The sequence below is a fragment of the Coenobita brevimanus genome, chromosome 64 (assembly GCF_032717465.1).
Source record: "Coenobita brevimanus isolate Jiangsu-jjx chromosome 64, ASM3271746v2, whole genome shotgun sequence".
Lineage (NCBI taxonomy): Eukaryota > Metazoa > Arthropoda > Malacostraca > Decapoda > Coenobitidae > Coenobita > Coenobita brevimanus.
In genome coordinates, this window is record NC_137017.1 from 15,123,864 (window position 1) to 15,145,801 (window position 21,938).

General features: G+C 42.1%; 1 protein-coding gene across 1 annotated transcript in view; it reads left to right on the top strand.

Annotated features, from left to right (window-relative positions):
- CCT8 (chaperonin containing TCP1 subunit 8) overlaps positions 1-21,938 on the top strand; it is a 196,929-nt gene that overhangs the window by 121,909 nt on the left and 53,082 nt on the right. The window contains exon 7 of the mRNA XM_080276213.1: positions 9,961-10,081. Within this exon, the coding sequence (XP_080132339.1) occupies positions 9,961-10,081 (121 nt within the window). The remainder of the gene's footprint in view (positions 1-9,960; positions 10,082-21,938) is intronic.

Genomic DNA, 21,938 nt, shown 5'->3' on the forward strand with positions numbered 1-21,938 from the left:
CATGCAATTGATGCGCGTTTCTATATGTCATCAGGACTGACAGTGACAAAACGTGTGGACGTATATATACGCCAACGGGATGTGGCGAGTTAAGTATCATGTTGCAAAACTGATAACTGATTTTTCCACATAAAGGCATTTTAACATATTTAACCTTTTTTTTTTTTTTTTTTTTTCACCTCAAAACATACTGATTTACTTTTTACTTTTAGTATAAAGGAAAGACTTTAAATACAGTGCTTATTTATGTGTATCTTATAATTATTGTTCAGAAAATAATCTTTAAAAAATTCTTCACGCAGAGTTGTATAATTGGAACAAAGTTTGTATGTTGTATTCAGAAAAGTTCTGGTTGAATTAATTTTGTATATCATAGGACAAAAACTGTACCAATTTAACCCTTGACCTGTAAAATTTATATTTTCAGTAATGAAGAGTCTCATCAAAAGTTTTTGATTATATTAACCCTTTAAACGCGGATCGTTGCGTTTGCGACGCTCGGCGAAAAGGACATAACGGCTGAGCGTCGCGTTTGCGATTCTAGTAAATTTTGAATAACCGCGGGCAGGCAGGCTCCAGCTGGTATTGTCTATCAGTACCACCACCTTTTAGCTACTTTTAGCACACCTGACCTTTGTATCACTGACCTCCGTTGTTGCCAAGTATCGCGTTTTTCCCCCTTCCCCCCCCCACCACGGCCCCTGCCAGCCTGGCTGTGATACATGGCAGTGCTCTGAGTGCTCAGAACTGTAAATCTGCGCTCTCCTCTCACAAGCAGTTTATGCTAATAGGAAACGCTTGTTTCCCCAGTTGTAACACTAGCTTTTTTTCTCACGATTTACCCCTGTTTAGCGTCAGTTTACCGCAGGCTTTCAAAGTGACATTATGGCGAGTTCTAGCTCTTCTGAGTCAGTGCAAGCGGCCGACAGGAACGTGAATAAAGTGACGGGCGTAAGGCAGAATAAAAAGCGCGCCGCAGTGATCTTTTGGGAAGTAATATGATTGAAAATAATGTAGTATACATGTTTTTAGCTGTGAAAATGGAAATGTTTGTTGAGTGACGGGAAGACCGCCGCCGCGCTGCATGTCGGCCGTACGCTTCGTTGATTTTAGCCTTATTTTCAGTGCTTATTGTACAAATACGGATTCCTAACTACCTTTACGTTGTAGTATAAAGTTTACTGTGACAGAATGAGGCTGTGGTAGAGGGGAAACCGGGTTGCTGGAGGTGTGAAAGTGAAGATTTGGTTACCCAACTTTATAAGTCTCCACAAGTCCTTGGGTAGTCCACGAAGGCTCAACACCTGTCTCTGGAGAAAGCTGAATGTAAGTACTATCTGCCATATACCAAGTATAATGTTCTAGGGTTAATATCTGATTTTTGGCTAATATTTTCCTACAAGTACTCAGACCGCGATACAACCCCACCACTCGGGGGAGGGCGACTGTTCACGGCCGCGTTTAAGGGGTTAAAAAATAACATATAAATTTAAGGTTCACATGTGAATTAGAAAATAATGGATGTATATCATTTTTAGATATAAAAATCGATAAAAGCAATAAAGGACTAGTGAAAGGGGTGCATAGAAAACCAACCTTTACAGGTCAAGGCTTATATCGGTAGTTTTTGTCCTATGATATACAAAATTAATTCAATTAGAGCTTTACTTCTTGTTCGTATTTTTAGTTAGTTGTTTTCTGAGGAGGGGCACTAACCCTCCGCCAACGTTCTGTTTGAAGGTTGGGTTGAAACAGGGATGTGTCATGTCTCCATGGTTGTTCAAAATGTATATGGATGGGGTTTTATAAAAGAGACACAAGGTTGGGCAGTGGATGTTGGAGTGGCCCTGGTGAGAGAGGGCAGTGTTTGGAAGCTCCCAGTACTGTTGTTTGCAGATGATACTGTGTTGTTAAGTGAAGACGAAGGGGAGCTGCAAGGCTTGGTGGATGGGTTTGGGAGAGTGTGTAAGAAACTGAATTTAAAGGTGAATGTAGGGAAGAGTAAAGTGTTGGTCTTCGAGAGAGGTGAAGCCAGTGAATGTACAGTGAGTTTGGATGATAAAAAAATAGAAAATGTGAATACATTTAAGTACATGGGTAGTGTGATGAGTAAGGATGGAAGTTTGGAGGGTGAAGTGCTTGAAAGGGTACAACAAGGAAGAAACGTTGCTGATTCCTTGAAGGCAGTGAAAAGAAACAGGGAAGTGAGCACGGACCATACGTTGACGACTAAGGAACGGACAAAGGACATTCTGAGGGTGGGAACATGGAATGTGAGAGGAGTGAATGATGAAGCGAAAGAGAGAGAGATTGTTCAGGTGCTTGAGGATGCAAAAGTGGATTTATGTGGATTGACTGAAACTAAATGGAAAGGTGAAAGGGTGAGAGAATGGGAATATGGTTTAGGTATATGTGCGGGAGTCAATGAGAATGAGAGGGCAAGAGAGGGAGTATGTCTGATGATAAGCAAGAAGTGGAAGGAGAATATAAGAGAGTATGGAACAGTGGGTGCAAGGATTGTATGGGTGAGGATGAAAGTAGGTATACAAGCGTGGGCGATTGTATGTGTGTATGCCCCGACAGAGGACCGAGTGGCAAGACTGAAAGATGAGTTTTGGGCGAGAGTAGAAGCATGTATGGACAAGTTTGAGAGGAGCGAGAGATTGCTTTTGATTGGAGATATGAATGGCAAAGTTGGGAATGTACGAGTGGATGGAGTGGTTGGTCAGTGGGGTGTGCCAGCTGAAGTAGATGGGAATGGTAGTGTTTTGGTGGACATCTGTGCTTGTAAGGGGTTGGCAATAGCCAACACCTACTTTTGCCATAAGATGATCCACCGGTATACATGGAGAGTAATGAAGAGGATGGATGATGAACTTGTTGAACGAAAGGCAATGATAGACTACTTGTGTGTGGATGAGCGAATGAGAAGACAAGTGTTGGATGCAAGAGTGTGGAGAGGGTGGAGAAATGGAGTCTCGGACCATCACTTAGTGAGGGCCAAGGTAAAGCTGCAAAGAAAATGGTTGAGGAGACGAGGGGGAAGACAGGAGGAAACATCTCTTGTGAGAAGAGTGGAGAAATTGCAAGATAGCGAGAAAATGACAGAGTATAAGAGCATAGTGGAAGAAAGATTGGGAAGGTATGAGCTAGAGCTGATGGAAGGGGTGGAAGACTTATGCAAGATATTCATGGAAGAGATAGGGGCATCGTGTGAGGCGGTTTGTGGAGTGAGTAGGAGATGCAAGGGTGTGCAAGGGACAGCATGGTGGAATGATGAGGTGAAACGAGCTGTGGAACAAAAGAAGAAGGCATATAGTGAATGGTTAGCGAGTAGAGGAAGGGGAGTAGATGAGAGAGAGAAGAGAGAGGTATATGTGAGCAGGAGAAGGGAGGTTAAGAGACTGGTGAAGGAGAGTAAGAAGAAAGTGGATGAAGAGTTTGGGAGGAATCTGAGTGTGAAATGGAGGGAGAGTAAGAAATTGTTTTGGAAGGAGGTAAAGAAAGTAAGGCAGTGTGAAAAGGGAAATAGTAGGGGAGTGAAAGATAGGAATAATAGATTGTTGGTGGAGAAGAGAGAGAAATTGAGGAGATGGAAGGAGCATTTTGAGGATTTGTTGGATGTAGAGAGTGAGAACAGTGTGAGTATAAGTGGTTGGGGAATGGCTGGGAGAAGGAGAGATGAGAGGAGGGAGGAAGAGATCAGTAGGGCGGAAGTAGTGGAAGCGATGAAGATTACGTTGGGAAAGGCCCCAGGAATTGATGGAGTGTGTGGTGAAATGCTTAGGTATGGGGGTGAGATTGTTGTGGAGTGGATATGGAAGTTGTGTAGATTGGCTTGGGAAGAGGGAAGGGTTTCAGAGGACTAGAAATCAGGTATAATTGTTCCTTTATACAAGGAAAAGGGGAGAAAGAAGTATGTGGTAACCATAGGGGTATTTGACTTCTTAGTATGACTGATAAAATATATGGTAGAATACTCATTGATAGGGTTAGGCATATGACAGAGGAGCTAGTTGGAGAAGAACAAGGGGGATTTAGGAAGGGAAAAGGGTGTGTAGATCAGATATTTGTTCTAAGATGTTTAGTGGAGAAGTATCTAGAGAAGGGAAGGAAAGTGTATGCTGCCTTCATGGACTTGGAGAAAGCTTATGACAGAATAGATAGGCAAGGTATGTGGAAGGTATTAAGAATATATGGAGTGGATGGGAAACTGTTGAGTGCTGTGAAGAGTATGTACGAGGGAGCTAGGGCTACAGTGCGAGTGGATGGTGAGCTGAGTGAGTTCTTTGATCTCATTGTGGGACTGAAACAGGGTTGTATGATGTCTCCATGGCTGTTTAATATATACATGGATGGGGTTGTAAAGGAGGTGCAAAGTAGGGCAGTGGATGTGGAGGTGGCTCTAATGAATGAGGGTGAGATTTGGAAGATTCCGGTGCTGCTGTTTGCTGATGATACAGTATTGTTGAGTGAAGTTGAATGGGAATTGCAAGGTTTGATGAATGAATTTGGGACAGTGTGTAGGAGGAGGAAGCTGAAAGTTAATGTAAACAAATGTAAAGTTATGGTGTTTGAGAGGAATGAAGTCACAGAGTGTACGGTGAGGTTGGATGGTGAGGATATGGAGAATGTGAGCGCATTCAAGCACTTGGGTAGTGTGATGAGTAAGGATGGAACTTTGGGGGATGAAGTGCGTGAAAGGGTACAGCAGGGAAGGAAAGTCGTTGGTTCACTGAAAGCAGTGATGAGAAATAGGGAGGTGAGTATGGAAGTTAAGAAGTCACTATGATAGAATTGTGATCCCTACCCTGACATATGGAAGCGAGGCGTGGACCTTGCCAGAGGGGAACAAGTCAAGAGTGAGAGCAGTGGAAATGAGTTACCTGAGAGGAGCATGTGGAGTGAAATGGAGGGACAGATTGACAAATGAAGAAGTGAAGGAACATTGTGGGGTGGATGTGGATGTAGTTGAGAAGATTAGGACATGTGAAGAGAATGGAGAGTGAAAGACTGACTTAAGAGGGTGTATGTTGGTGAGGTGGAGGGAGGGAGAGGGAGGGGTAGACCGAGGATGAGGTGGAGGGATGGAGTTGAGAGGTATGTGAGGGAGGGGGGGGTGAGTTGGGGGGAGGGTAGTCAAATGGTGGGTGACAGAGCGACTTGGAGGCGTTTTGTCTGCGGCCACCCTTTGCGGGATTAGGTCGTCAGGCTATATATAGATAGATAGGTAGATTTCTCTTGCACTATCCTTGGAGCTGTCACTTAACCATACAATGGTATAGCCAAGGCGTAACAATGGATGTTTAAATGTTTTCACTATATTTGATATGTTTTGAGATGAATGACTGTTTTTAGTAAACTAGAACAGTTAAGAATGCTTTGTAAATTTTTGATGTTGCAAGGCAGACAGCACTGTCAGTGAGGGAGTGTTATTGAGAGAAGAGGATAGAGATAGCTGTACTGTTGTATGTCTTGTTTCCAACAACCTTGCCGTACTGAGCTTCAGTCATAAAACATTTAAATTTGGTTTTTGTTTAGTGTGTATATACAAGTGCTTCATTTATTATTATTACTATTATAGTGGAGATATTCAGAGGTTAGTGAGAGTGCATAATTAGTGATGGGAATGAAGTAGTGTCAAGGAGCATGTTTGCTGAGCAAAAAATACTCATGTCGTATTTCATTTGGTTTGTTTAAGGATATTTTTCAGACTAGGAGTGAAGAGTTAAAAAGGGAAATGTGAGTCTAAGTTTGGAAGTGTGAATTTAAGATTGTCAGGTGTTGATAGAGGAAGGGCGAGAGAAGGTGTGGCCTTGTTAGTGAGCCCCGAAGTGCAGCAGTGTGCGATTGAATGGAAGGAGGTGTCATTGAGACTGATATGAATAAAAGCAAAATTTGAACGTGAGTTGTGGGTGTTTGTGAATGCATATGGGTCTGGTAGTGAAAGGGATGCAGAAGAGAGGGAGTTTTTCTGGAAAGTTGATGAGTGTCTGCAGAGTTTTGGAGTGAATGTGAATGTGGTGATGATGGGAGGTCTGAATGCTAGAGTGGGAAATGTAGAAGTTGAAGGTGTAGTTGAACTGCATAGCGTGCCTAGAAGAAATGAAAATGGGGAACAAATGATAGGGATGTGTGTTGAGTGAAAGATGGTGATTGGAAATACCTTGTTTGAGAAGAAAGATATAAGAATACATGGGTGAGACAGGAAGGTGGAAGGGTTGTTGATAGAGCATTGATGGACTATGTGGTTGTGTCCAGGAATATAATAGGAAGATTGTTGGATGTGAGAGTTTTGAGAGGGGAGGGTGAAGGTATGTCTGACCACTACATGGTGGAGAGAGTGTTGAGAGTAGGTAAGAGATAGATGAGATCTGGGAGAGTTAGGTGTGGCAGGGAAGTTTTGGAAGTGTGTGAGTTAGATAAAAAAGAGAAAATGATAGGGTATCAGGAGAAATTGAAAGATAAGTGGAACGCAGTAAAAGATCAGGAGAATGGGAGTGTGAAGGAGGAATGGCAGTTGTTTATGAGTGCTGTGGTGGGGCATGCAGAAAAGGTGTGTAGTGTGAGATGAGTGGGCAAGTGCTTGTGTGGTCCCATTGTATAAAAGTATTATACAAGTATTAATGTACTTACTTTAGGGGTATAAGTCTGTTGAGTGTTGTAGGTAAGGTGTATGGTAAAGTGTTAAATAAGAGGGTTAGAGAGGGTACAGAGGGTGTGATTTGTGATGAGCAGTGTGGCTTTAGGAGAGGGAGGGGATGTGTGGATCAGGTGATTGCTGTGAGACAGAGGAAGGGGATGTGTGTATCAGGTGTGTGCTGTGAGACAGAGGGAGAGGATGTGTGGATCAGGTGTTTGGTGTGAGACATGCGTGTGAAAAGTATTTAGTGAAAGGTAAGGATGTGTCTGGGGCGTTCATGGATTTAGAGAATGCATATGATAGAATTGATAGGGAGGCTTTGTGGACTGTTTTAAGATTGTATGGACTTGATGTTAGGTTGCTAAAAGGAATGAAAAGTTTTTATGTAAGTAGTAGAGTGTGTGTAAGAGTGGGAAATACTGAGTGATTGGTTTCCCGTGAGAGTGGGGCTGCGGCAGGGACGTATGAGTCACCACGGTGGTTCAGTATTTATATGGATGGTGTCGTAAGGGAGGTGAATGCTAGAGTGTTAGGTGGAGGTTTGAGTCAGGTGAATGCTGATGGTAGTAGAGAGTGTAATCTTAATCAGCTGCTGTTTGCAGATGATACTGCACTGGTGGCTGATTCGGAGGAGAGATTGAGACAGTTGGTTGAGGAGTTTGGAAGGGTGTGTGAAAGGAGGAAATTATGAGTAAATGAGAATAAGAGTAAAGTGATGATGTGTATAAGGTTGGTAGATGGTAGGAGGATGAATATAGTTTTGAATGGTGAGTAACTTGAAGAGGTAGAGTATTTTCAGTATTCAGGGTCACAGCATCATCCACTCACTTGATGTAGTGCTGCCTACTTCTTCCTTAGCCTTTATCATTCTTTTTCTGTGCCTGCCCTCCTCTCTTCCTATTTCTCCCATCTTTCCTGTCACTACTTAATGCTTTTCTTTCCGTTACAGTTGGCTTTACATTGGTGACAAGCCAAATGGTTTCCTGTAAGCCAAGAAACCATTTACAATGCTGGGTGGTAACCATATAACCAAACCATACATGCTTCCTACATGTCAAGTGGATTGGTGGAGGGTTGGTGCCCCTCCCTGTAAAACAAATAACTCTGAGTCAAATGGCCACCTTGTACGGGATTATGGCGTCTGGCAATAGATAGATAGATAGATGTTGCTGTGTATGGAAGAAGAGATGCAGAAGTGAAGTTTAGAATGAATGAAGTAGAAAAGGTGCTGGGAGGATTGAAAGAAGTATTTAGATGCCGTTCGCTTAGAATGGATGTAAAGAGAAGGCTGTATGAGGGTTTTGTGGTACTGACTATGTTATATGGGGCTGAAACAAGGAATAGGGGGGTGGCAGAGAGGAAAAGTTTGATAATGGAGATGAGGTGTCGGAGGAGTATGTGTGGAGTGACGCATATGGATCGAGTGAGAAATGATGAAGTGCGAAGGAGAACTGGAGTTGTGCGGGAGATGGCTGATTGAGTTGAGCAGAGGGTGTTGCGATGGTTTGGGCATATGGAGAGATTGGATGATGAGCAGTTGGCGAAAAAGATAACTAGATCAGATGTGAGAGGTGTAAGGCTGAGAGGAAGACCTTGAACTGAATGGATGGACAGTGAGAAGAGCGCGTTGGATATGAGATGGATGTCTGTTGAGCAAAGAAAAGTGGCTGCGTGTGATAGAAATGATTGGAGAGAAAATGTGAATGAATAAATGATGACACAACCCCGAGGGGATATTCTCCTGCAGTTGGTCTGATCAGCTAATTAGTTCAGGTGCAGGTAAGGGGATGGGTCCATTATGATGTAGCAGGGGTAAACCAGGTCTGCTGTCGGGCCCTGCTGTGGATGTCACTAATTGCACTGCACAGTTGACCCATGTGTGTTGTGGTGCGATGAGAATCTGTCCTTTCTTCCCTTGGGGCTAAGATGCGGATAAATGTGTTTGTGTGGATGAGTAAATTGGGAGTGTGTCGTCCTCTCCCGGCTGCCTCCCTTTCTTGGGGGAAGCAGCTTAGGTATACAGATAGATAGATAGGAAGTGAATGTGTTGTCTGTAGGTAATGAGACATCAGGGGCAAGTTACAGTAGTCTTGCATCACAGTGATCTGATATCGAATGTGGAAATATGCCTTAATACTGGAGATGTGGGACATGAATCTGACTAACACAGAGTACTTTTAGGGTAAATAAAATGCTGTGAACGTTCCTTGTAACTGATTTTTGAAAATTTGTTTGTGTTGTCTGTGATTGTACAGGTAGTATACAGTACATGCAGGCAATTGATTTGGAGATAAAGTGTATTCCTACTTTTAATGGCCTATATATTTTCTTAAATGAATGAAAGAACGGGTTTTATTAAGTTTTGTTGTTGTAAGTTCATTTCATGAAAAATAATACTTATCTCTATATACTGATAGATATTTACTGTACTGTACTTTAATTGAGATGAACATTCTCAACTTATTCTACAAAAGGATTTGGACTCAGTGTTGCCAATTTTGCAGTTTCCCTGCTAAATCTTGAGATTTTAAAACCAGTCTTGCGGGAAGTTTTTTATATTTCTGCTCTATATCTAGTGTTTTTTTAAGTTCTGTCAGGCATTATTTTTTTGGCTGATTTTCCCTAATCTGATATATTTTTACCACTTTTTAGACCAGTCTTGTGGATTGATAGAATTTCTACTTGGCAACACTGATTGGACTTCACAAATGTAGTGTTAAGATGGCATCAGGATCAGAAGTATATAACTTTTTGTGAGGAAGGGGTTGTTTGTTTGTTTTCTTGTCTTGTACCCTTCTTGTACATAAAAATAAAGAAACCAAAGATATATACAGTACTGAATAGAGATTCTGAAAGGTGGAATTCATAGTTATAAGATGGTACAGTAACATGGAATAGGTAACTTTTTTTAAGGAAGGGGTTGTTTGTTTTCTTGACTTGTTCCCTTCATTTACATAAAAATAGAGATGCCAAATACAGGTATACAGTACTGAATAGAGATTCTTAAGGTGAGAATATATTTGAGTGAAAACTACTGATATCAAGCAAGTTTTCTGCAGTCTTGGTTGAGACATACTTTTTTTCTCAGAACTGCCCATCCAGAATTATGGGGCGTCTTTCACACTGCAGCGTCTAATGTGATACGAAATACAGTAATTGAGAGATTACTGTATAGGTAAATTTTATGAAACTATGCAGGTGGTTACACTATTTTAGACATTGTTCCTGAACCAGGGAGACATTTGTGATGTTTATTGAGCCTACTGATATATGAAATTAGAGTAATGTAGACTAAGAGTATTATGATTTTCCAACAGACAAGAAGGGGAAGAATCACGAATTTCCACCATCATAATACGTGGTTCAACTGATAACCTAATGGATGACATTGAAAGAGCTGTAGATGATGCTGTCAACACATTCAAAGGACTCTGCAGGGTAAGCATAGTGTAATAATATGCAAGCTGTGTGTAGGACAGAGGGAAAAGGAACAGCATGAATAATAAATTTCAGATGGAAAGTGAGAAATAGTACACAATACTGTACATAAAAAATGATGCCATGCTTTCTCAAAAGGAATCCCTGTACTGAGATTGGCCATGATAAAAGTTGATGTTTTGATGGAATGGAAGCAAAACCAAGTGCCAGAACCAGCTAATCACTTCTGAAGTTGCTGGGAGCTGTATTAGAAAAAAAAAAAAAAACGAAATGTGTAATAGGATCTGTTACAGTGTGAGAGTCTCAGTATGGTCTTGACTGTACAGTTACTCAGGTCACCAAGTCATTGAACTTATGAGTGAATGTATCTTGCCAGAGAGAGATGACTGTGTGGCTAGTTACTAAGCTTGTTGCTAGTGGTACTTCCCATGGTCGATGGTAGCAACCCATGTACTCACTAATGGAGGTGATACACTTGAGTATATATACTGGTATCATCATCTTAGTCGTCGTCGTCATCACTCATCCTTTATTCCAATAAGGAAAAGAATATATGAAAGTGAGAACTGTCAACAACTTGCCCAGTGAAATAGGCCACATTCATTCACACACCATTCAGGTACCCCGAATTTTGGTTCTGCCACACAATCATAACCATCTCCATATAATTTAATGGATTTGGTTTTATTTATATTTCTCATTTTGTGTATAGATACATTTTATATATACCTGTAGAATAATAATTTTAGCAGACTCTCAAGTTAAAGAAGGAGGTACCACACCTCTACCGTTTACTTCTCTGTACATAATTCATTCAGCCAACTCAATCCCTGTTGGTTTCTTGGTCTCTTGAACTCCCGTACTTCAGATACTTATAAATAGATTTACTGTGCCCTATCACCATTGTGACCGTTGCATCTCCTCACACCATCAGATTTACTCACATGTTTACATTTTACCACTCTGTCTGTTTCCTCTTCTTCCAGATGACCGTACCATCCATGAACGTACTATACTCTTCTGCTTAGTCATCAGTTGAATTTTATAGTAGTGTCTAAGTAACCGCAGTCTTTCTTGCTGAGCAGACTCATCAACCACAAGCAGGCAGTCGACCTTGCAGGGCCATCCCATGCAGTGAACCAAGGTCCCCATATGGTGGACAGCAAATTGCCCTAGCAAGGTTTAGGAAAAGAGTCGAGGTTTGGTTCCTGGACAGATGCCACATTTGCATCTCCACCCAGTTATCAGCGTAGTAGGCTCCACATTACCCCATTATTTGGTCATATGGTTACCACCCATTATTATAAATGATTCCCTGGGTTACTGAAAACCACTAGGCATTACAGTCAGTGTAGAGTCACCTAAGGAAGAAGTAGGCAGTACTACATTGAATGATGGTTGCCATCAGCTTCTATCATCATCATCCAGACCTCCTTTCCCACCCTAGGGCAGGATGAGGAGTAGCAACATCCAGACAGCCCAAGTTTGCCGAGTGCGGTAGGCCACGCTTCCATTCACTCATCATTCAAGCCTCCGAAATCCTGGCTCTACCTGATTCGCCAAAAAGCTTTCACCACATTCTGTAGCTTTACTAAACTTACCCGATAGAGTCAATCCAAACCCTGTCACCTTTAAAAAGGGTGCCAGATCTCGGACCATGTGCTTCTTCTCACAACATTCATTCAGCCAGCTCAATCTCTTGTCAGTCCCTTAGTCTCACTGACTTCCATACCTCTCTTCCTCACACACTCATCCACCATATCCCTTCACCTTCTCCTTGGTATACCTTGCCTCCTCCCTCCTTCAGATTCGTTCAGATATACCTTTTTCGCCACACAAGTGTTGTCCATTCTCTTCACATGACCATACCACCTCAGTACACTCTCTTCGATTCTGGTGTCCACAGATTTCCTCTCTCAGGATCTTTCATGTAGCAGCCGTGGCTCAGTGGGTTAGAGCGCTCCGCTCTGACCGAAGGGTCGGAGGATCGAATCCACCCAAGGGTCATTGGAAGGGCATCCGGTCACAAAATGCTACACGCTTCAGTCCAAAAGTCCCCTATCCAGGGGTAACGCCTTAGCCCTTCAGGGATACCTGGCGTAAAACCAAATTATTTTTATTTTTTATATACATTATTTCGTATCCTATCCACTCTCTGAACTCCACACACATTCCTCAGCAGTCCCATCTCTGCTGCTCTCACTCTTGACTTTTCATTTTCATGCCACACCATAGTCTCACATCCATATGTTAAAGTTGGCACTAACACTCCTTCATGTAAGCCTCACGCAGCTGCAGCGCTCAAGGCTCATTTTCTTATCAAGGCCTTCATAGCACCAGCTACTTTTCTTCCTTGTGTCACTCTACTTTCCACTTCTTTTGCACATTCTCCTATCTTTTCTATCACTGCACCCAGGTATTTGAACTCTCTCACTAATTCCAGTCTCTCTCCATTCAATGTAACATCACACTGGGAGTCACCATCTCTCTCAATTGCCATCACTTTACTCTTTTTTAGATTTACTCCCAAGGTGCAGTGCTCACAGACATCAGCAAAACTCTGCACTAGTCTACCAAGTTCTTGTCTGTTATTTGCATGTAGCACTGCATCATCAGCATACAACAAATTTGAGACCTTCCATCCATCACCATTCATTACTAACACCATCCCTTTCTCCATTACTCGTGTTTTTACTTCTCCCATCACCCCATCCACATATATATATTGAACAACCATGGGGACATCACACAACCTTGTCGCACATCCACATCGATCATGAACCATTCACTTAGATGTTTATTTAACCTTATACATGCCTCACTGCCATCATAAAAGAATCTTGATGGCACCTAGCAGCTTACCATCTACACCATATATGCGCAAACCATCCACAATCCTTCTCTGTCTACTTTCTCGTATGCTTTTTCCAGATCCATAAATGCCATAAATGCTTTATAGTCCTTCTCACAGGCCTTCACTATCAGTCTCACTGCAATTACTTGATCCACACATCCTCTGCCACTCCTAAAGCCACCCTGTTCATCACTCACTAGGACTTCCATACTTCATCCATCCATCCATCCATCATCCAATCCTATGTATCCCATGAGGAGTGTAGGAACCCGGGGCTAGGCAAGTTGGTCCTGACATTTGAGATGTGAGTGACCAGCCTCACTCATCCCTGAGTGGCATTACGTGAGCAATAAACCCCAACCATCCCTTGAATATAAACCTACACATGCTCAGTCTGATTGGAGCACCTGAATTACCCACTAAACCACCAGGCATCATAATTTGGTTATATTGTTGCCACCCAGCATAGTAAATGGGTGTATAGGAAACCATTTGGCTTGTCACACAGTGTAGAGTCACCCATAGGCAGGGGAGAGGAAAGAATGAAGGAAAGAAAGACAGAAGAGGGAGTGTAAAGTTACCCAAAGGCAGAAGGAAGAGGAAAGAATGAAGGAAAGAAAGACAAGAGTAAGGATGGAAGAAAGGAAAGGGGCAGACACCCAAAGCAGCACTACATCGAGTGAGTGGATGGTGAGTGTCCCCACCTACCACTATCTCCCTTACTTTCTTCCATATAATAATTTTTCCACATACCTTCCCTACAACACTCAATAAACTTCATCCATCCATCCATCATCCAATCCTATGTGGCCCCATAAGGAGCGTAGGAACCCCGGGGTAGGCAAGTTGGTCCAGACATTTAAGATGAGAGTGACCAGCCTCATTCATCCATGAGTGGCATTACTTAAGCAATAAACCCCAACCATCCCATGGATATAAACGTACACAGGCTCAATCTGATTGGAGCACCTGAATTACCCAGTAAACCACCAGGCACCATAATTCAGTTATATGGTTCCCCCCAGCAAAATAAATGGTTTCCTGGTGTACAAGAAACCATTTTGCATGTCATTTGTTGTAGAGCCACCCATAGGCAGAAGGAAGAGGAAAGAATGAAGGAAAGAAAGAAGACAGAAGAGGATGGATGGAGGAGAGGAAAGGTTAGACACCCAAAGCAGGTCTACATTGAATGAGTGGATGGTGACCACCCCCACCTACCATTATGCCATGTTAATTCTTGGACTCAATTCACTCACCTTTATTTTTGTACAGGGGTACAATCACAGCTTTTTTCCACTCTGCTGTCACAGTTTCACTCATCCATGCCTACTTGCATACCTCCAACAAGCACTTCATTCCACTTTCTCGACTACACTTAATTATCTCTGCTTACACCTCATCAACCCCAGCTGCTTTCCCATTTTTCAGCTCCTTCACAGTGTTCTTTACTTGTGCGAGTGTCACGTTTCCTGGCACTATATTCCTTCTCTGAACACCCCCAAGACCAATCATGTTTACAGCACTCAAAATGTTCATTTCATCTGGCCCATACTTCATCCCCATGGTTCAATAGTCTACCACTTAAATCCTTCACACTTTCACATTTCTTTCCGCTGTCACTTCTACATTTCTGCACGTTTTTCCGGAATAACTTCCTGTTTTCAGAGTAATTTGTATTCATTTTCGAGGATCATCATTTACCTCCTCCTTTTTTCTCTTCACTAGTTTCTTTATGTGCTTCTTGCTCTCAGTACCCTTGTTCTGTAACCACTTTAGCCACTTCTTCCTCTTTTCCTCCACCGCTCTCTTAACCTCATCAACCTTTCTTCTTTGTTGTAGCTCATGCTTCACCACACTCCTTTATATTCCTAGCTTAAGAATCCACATCTGCATTCCACAAGCTGTTCAGATCCGTTTCATTCCAATTCACTGATTCCAACTCCTCCCCTACTTTGGTCCTATATTCATCTGCTATTTCTTTGATCCTCAGCTTCTTGGCTTTCAGTCTTTCTCCCTGACTGCTCCTCTTTCTCCTGGTCCACCTCACTCCTCTCAGCTTGATCTTGCGTACCGCAGTCGTATGATATGACAGACCTCCACATTGTCCTCTCACAGCCCTCATATCAGCAACCATTCCCAGCATGGACCTCTCTACGAGCACGTAATCGGTCAGGCTCCTTTCAACACGATTCCTGTTCCCTCTGTACCATCATATTTACGCCCATCTTTGTGTTTGAAATACAAGTTGCAAATGCAGAACCTCCTTTCCTGACATATATCCTTCAATCAATTGCCATTATCATTTTCTCCAGGTACTTATTACAACTCATTATATTGTCCACAGGGCCAGTGCCTACTCTTCTATTCATATTGCCCATTACAGTCACTTTATTGCTGCTGGGCATTGCTCCCACTGTTTCATCCAGCTCATCCCAAAACCTGTGTTTCTCTCCTTCACTCCTGTCGTCACATGGTGCATACACCACGGTCACTACCACTTTCACCTCAGACTTGAACTTGACATACATACATCTCAGGCTGACACATTTGTAATCTCTCATTTCACTTTTTTTTTTTTTTTTTTTTTTTTTTTTTTTAAATAACAGCAGAGGAAGGAAAAACAAATGAGTAAAAAAAAAAATAATCCATACACCAGATTACTGGTGTCCTTTGCCACACTTCATTCATCAACAAAGTAACTCCTTCTTTTTCATCTTCCCCACCCATTCATGCCATCAGCTTCCACTAACAGAAATTTGTATACCACATATGTGGTGCATGATCTTGTTTCTTACCTTACCTAACCTCCTGAATGCACGCAACTGAAATTTCCCAAGTTCAATTTTTATTGTTCGAACTCTAGATTTTTCGTGCATGCCATCCCTGTCTCGATAATACATCTTCATGCAATTCTGCTGTAGCCTCCAAGTTCTGATATGCTTCATATCAGCACTCCTCACTCTTTGAGAGTTTAGTATTCTTTTTCATTACTGCATTGAGATACTTGAATTCATTCACCATTTCATCACCATCACCGGCAGTATCCATCATTTTATTTTTACCTGCATTTACTTTCAGACTATGCCACTCATTGACATTCACAAAAATCTGAACCATACTACAAAGAGTCTACCTACCATTAACAAACAGCACAACATTGTCTGCATACATCAGATTTAAAACACCCTGTTCTTTACCATTAATTATTATTCCCATCCCTCCTTCCACAACTCAGTTTTAGTCTCTCTCATGACTCCTCATAACTCCTAAGCTAAGGGAACATTACACCCTTGTATCAGTCCATTACTGGTAGTGAATCAGTCACCTTGACATACACCTACTCCTTGATATGCTTCACTACTTATCTTCAGAACTCTTTACAGCATTCACCATTTTTCCATCAACACAGTGCACATGTAAATCTTTCCATCCTGTACACTTTGTCAGTTTCTGTAACAGCAGCCAAAATTGTAGTTACGAGAAAATCCCAGACTACAGGAAAGCCGACTTTCACAAATTGTAGTTTACTTTATATAGCATTGAATAGGAACCAATTGTTGAAAGTACAAATATATACTGTACACAGTGTGGACAGAGTTCACAGAAATCTTTAATACATTGGTTAAGGAATGTGTATTTATACTTAGTAGAAGACCAGTGAAAAGTAATAAGCCAGAATGCAACAGCAATATTAAGAGAAGCTGTCTAGTAAAGAAACTTATAAGAAATACAAAGCCTCTGGTAATGAGGAGGATAAAGATTTTGTGTGTGTGTGTGTGTGTGTGTGTGTGTGTGTGTGTGTGTGTGTGTGTGTGTCCAACTGTGGGCATAGGCTACACAGCCTGCTTTCCAGGCCCAGTAGTCCTCGTTCATACCATACGCCTCTACATGTCACCACTTTGGCACTAACACCCACCATCCATATTGAATACATGCTAGGGCTGTCTTGTACAGGATTGGTGTATTGATATTAGCAGGGGTATTTTTATGGCATGTTGGCAGGTCTTCTGGTAGATCAGTAAAGTCTGATTTTAAGAAATTCAAATCCTTAAACTGTTCCCTGTCCCAGCCGGGATTTGACCCTGGGTCCGTTTGGACTGCAGGCCACCTCTCTGCTGATTGAGCCACTGCCTCCCCCTAGTTATTTACCATAACTTACATCAAAATGCTAAAATGTTAATGAAGCAGAGTAAGAAAAACCTTGAAGTGCATATTGCAACAATCAGTAAAACCCCAAAGAATTTTTCAGTTATAATTTCAGAAATAAAAAGGTATTAACCATCAATAGGACCACTAGTATCAGCAGATGGTGAGCATACAAATGATGAAACCAAGATCGCTAAGATTCTTAATACTTTCTTTACATCTGTATTTACAGGAGGAAGTTCGTGATCGATCCAAACATTATCCTCCACACGTGTAGAAATTATTGTCAGTGAGAGAGATGTACTCCTTGCACTAAATAAACTAAAATAAAACTCCAGGGCCCAATAGAATATCTCAAAGAGTCTTTAACAAGGCAAAAGACGAAATAGTGAAACCCTTAGTGCATATGTTCAGAGTCTCTCTCAGAAGCGGCACTGTAGCAAGCAGCTAGAAATTAGCAAATGTACCTCTAATATTCAGAAAGGGAGACAAATCTCAGCCCAGCAATTACAGACCAATAAGCTTGACATAAGTTGTTTGCAAGTTGTTAGTAACCATAATTAGAGATAAATTGGTCAAGCGTTTAGAACAGAACAGTCTCACTGAAGACTCTCAGCATGGATTCTAAAATAAACTTTCGTGTCTTACTAATATACTTGATTTTTTCAGTGATACTATCATCATGTATAGCAGCACTAAATCAGTCGATATCATTTACCTAGATTTCAAAAAATCATTTGATAAAATTCCACATACTGTATTCGACTTGTTGAGAAACTGCACGTCTGTGGTATCAGTGGCACTGTACTGTACTAAGATGGATTGAAAGCTGGCATACAAATCATAAACAAAGGATTGTAATCACTGGTAAGGAATAAGGAATCAGACTGGAAAAATTTTATAAGTGGAGTACTGCAAGGCTCAGTATTGGGTCCTATGTTGTTCTTGATTTATATAGACGATATTGATGAAGGCGTGTTCTGTAAAAAACTGTATCAAAATTTGCTGATGATATGAAGATTGGTAATAGAGCAGATACTCTAGAACAAAGAATCTTGAGAAGTTGCTTAATTGGGCTGAAAAATTTTCTATCGCCAGACGCCTCAATCCTGTTTGGGGTGGCCACAAACAAATTGCCTCCAAGTCGCCCTGTCCCTTGCCATTTCACTGCCCTGCTCCCAACTCACACCCCCCTCTCTCATATACCTCTCTACCCCATCCCTCCATCTCATCCTCGGCCTCCCCCTCCCTCTTCCCCCCTCCACCTCACTCACATACACTCTCTTCGTCAGTCTTTCACCCTCCATCCTCTCCACATGGCCAAACCACCTCAGTGTGTTCCTCATAACGCTTCCTATCACATCCACACCACAACGCTCCTTTATATCCTCATTCGTCAGCCTGTCTCTCCATGTGACTCCACAGGCTCCTCTTAAATAACTCATTTCCACTGCTCTCACTCTTGACTTGTGTCCTTCCAACAGCGTCCAAGCTTCACTTCCTTACGTTAGAGTTGGTATCACAATACTGTCATGTAGTAACTTTTTCACTTCCATGCTCACTTCCCTGTTTCTTATCACTGCTTTCAAAGAACCAGCAGCCTTTCTTCCCTGCTGTACCCTTTCAAGCACTTCACCCTCCAAACCTCCATCCTTACTCATCACACCACCTAAGTACTTAAACGTACTTACATTTTCCAATTCCTCAGCATCCAACCTCGCTGTACATTCACTGACTTCACCTCTCTCAGAGACCATCACTTTACTCTTCCCTATATTCACCTTTAGATTCCGTTTCTTACACACTCTCCCAAACTCATCCACCAAGCCTTGCAGCTCCCCTTCGTCTTCACTCAACAACACAGTTTCATCTGCAAACAACAGTACAGGGAGTTTCCAAAGACTATCCTCTCTCACCAGGGCCACTCCAACATCCACTACCCTACCTTGTACCTCTTTAATTACCCCATCCCTGAACAGATTGAACAACCATGGAGACATGACACATCTCTGTTTCAACCCAACCTCCAAAGAGAGAAATTCACTTAGTTCACCATCCACATGCACTACAGCCTTATCGCCATCATACATACTCTTCACAGCGTTCAACAACTTTCCATCTACTCCATATATTCTTAATACTTTCCACAATCCTTGTCTATCCACCCTGTCATATGCTTTCTCCAAATCCATGAAAGCCACATACAACTTCTTTCCCTTCTCTAGAAACTTCTCCACTAAAGATCTAAGAATGAATATCTGATCTACACAACCTCTTCCCTTCCTAAAGCCTCCCTGTTCTTCTCCAACTAATTTCTCTGTTCTTTCTCTAACTCTGTCAATAAGTATCCTACCATACACTTTTCCTATTATACTAAGAAGACAAATGCCCCTATGATTACCACACACTTCTTTTTCCCCTTTTCCTTTGTACAAGGGAATAATTATACCTGACTTCCAATCCTCCGGGACTCTACCTTCCTCCCAGGTCAATCTGCACATCTTCCACATCCATTCTACTACTATCTCTCCCCCATGCTTCAGCATTTCACCACAAACTCCATCAATTCCTGGGGCTTTCCCCAATTTCACTTTCTTCATTGCTTCCACAACTTCTGTCCTACTGATTTCTTCCTCTCTTCTCACTTCCCTCCTTCTCCCAGCCATACCCCAGCCACTTATACTCACATTACTTCCATCCTGTATGTTCAACAGTTCCTTAAAGTGTTCTCTCCATCTGCTCACTTTTTCTCCCTTCTCCACTAGTAATCTACCATTTTTATCTTTCACTCCCCTGCTAACCTCACTTCCACCCTGTCTTACTCTCTTCACCTCTTTCCAGAACATTTTCTTACAGTCCCTCCACTTTACACTCAAATTCCTTCCAAATTCCTCATCCACTCTCTTCTTACTCTCTCTTACTAATCTTTTCACCTCTCTCTTTCTTTCTACATATAACTCTCTCTTCCGCCTCTCAACTTCTTCCACGCCCCTATTTCTCATCCATTCATTGTATGCTTTCTTCTTTTGTGCCACACCCTGCCTCACCTCTTCAGTCCACCACGCTGTTCCTTGCACCCCCCTCCGTCTTCTCTTCCTCCCACACACCACATCACATGCTGCACATATTTCTTCTGTAATTATCCTGCACACACCTTCCACGTCCCCCATCTGCTCCAGTTCATATTTGCCCAATCGTTCCTTTACTTCTCTCTTATACTCTGCCTTTTTCTTATCCTCTTTTAACCTTTCCACTCTCCTTGCAACTACTCCTTCCTCTCGTCTTTCCCTTCTCCTATTCCTCCATCTTACTTGTATCCTAATTCTGGCCACCACCAAGTAGTGGTCAGAAAGTCCACTCCCCCAACCTGTATAAGGTCTTGCATCCATTACACATCTTCGCATCCTTTCATCCACACACACATAATCAATCATTGCCTTCCTTTCATTCAGTTCACCACCCACCCTTCTCATCACTCGCCATGTATACCTGTGGATCATTTTATGCCTGAAGAGGGTATTAGCTATCACCAACCCCCTTGGCTATCACCAACCCCTTCCCAGCACAAATGTCCACTAACGCACTGCCATTCTCATCTATCTCAGCAGGCACACCCCACTCACCAGCTATTCCATCCACCTTCACATTCCCTACTTTACCATTCATATCACCGGTCAAAAACACTCTCATTCCTTCCAAACTTTTCCATGTACACTTCCACATTTGTCCAGAACTCTTCTCTCACTCTTCTAGCACAATCTTGCATTGGCGCATACACACAGACAATCGCCCACATTTGTATTCCAACTTTCAACTTTACCCACACAATCCTTGACCCAACTGATCCATACTGTCTTATGCTCTTCTTCCATCTTTTACTCACAACTATACATACTCCTTCTTTTGCCCTCTCATTCTCACCTACTCCTGCACATATACCCCATTCTCTCACACTTTCTCCTCTCCATTTTGTTTTAGTCATTCCACATACATCCACTTTTGCACCCTCAAGCACCTGGACAATCTCTCTCTCTTTCACCTCATCATTCACTCCTCTTACATTCCATGTAGCCATTACCAAGTTCTTTGTCCGGTCCTGGGTCATTGTTGTTTGGTCAGTCCTTGTCCGAGGCTTCTTGTTTGTTTTTTTAGTTAGTTGTTTTCTGGGGAGGGGCACTAACCCTCCGCCAACCCTTTTAGTTGCCTTTTACGACAAGCAGGGATACTGGGGGAAGATTCTTGAAAAAAAGCCCTACCCCCAGGGGGAAAAATTTTAATAATGGTAAATGCAAAGTTCTAAATATTGGAAGTAAAAATAAAAAATTTATTTACGCAATGAATCATTCTCAGCTCACGAGTGTAAACCATGAAAGGGATCTAGGAATAATTGTAACAGATGTGGGTAGGTCAGGGCACTCACCATCCACTCACTCGATGTAGTGCTGGTTTGGATGTCTTCCCTTTCCTCTCATCCTTCCTTCTTCATCTGTCTTTCTTTCCATCATTCTTTCCACTTCCTTCTACCTACGGGTGACTTTACACTCCTTCTTCTGTCTTTGTTTCCTTCATTCTTTCCCCTTCTTTCTGCCTGTGGGTGACTCGACACTGAGAGACAAGCCAAATGATTTCCTGTGCACCAGAAAACTATTGACTATGCTGGGTTGTAATCATATAACCAAATTATGGTGCCTGATGGTTTTGTGGGTAATTAAGGGGAGTGGACGGTTGTTACTTATGAAGGTACATTTGTTTTCCTTATATTTGTTTGATTTTTTTTATATGTTTTGTTGCTTCTCCCTTTTCTGTCTTTCATTCCTTCATTCCTTCCTCTTCCTTCTGCCTATGGGTGACTCTACA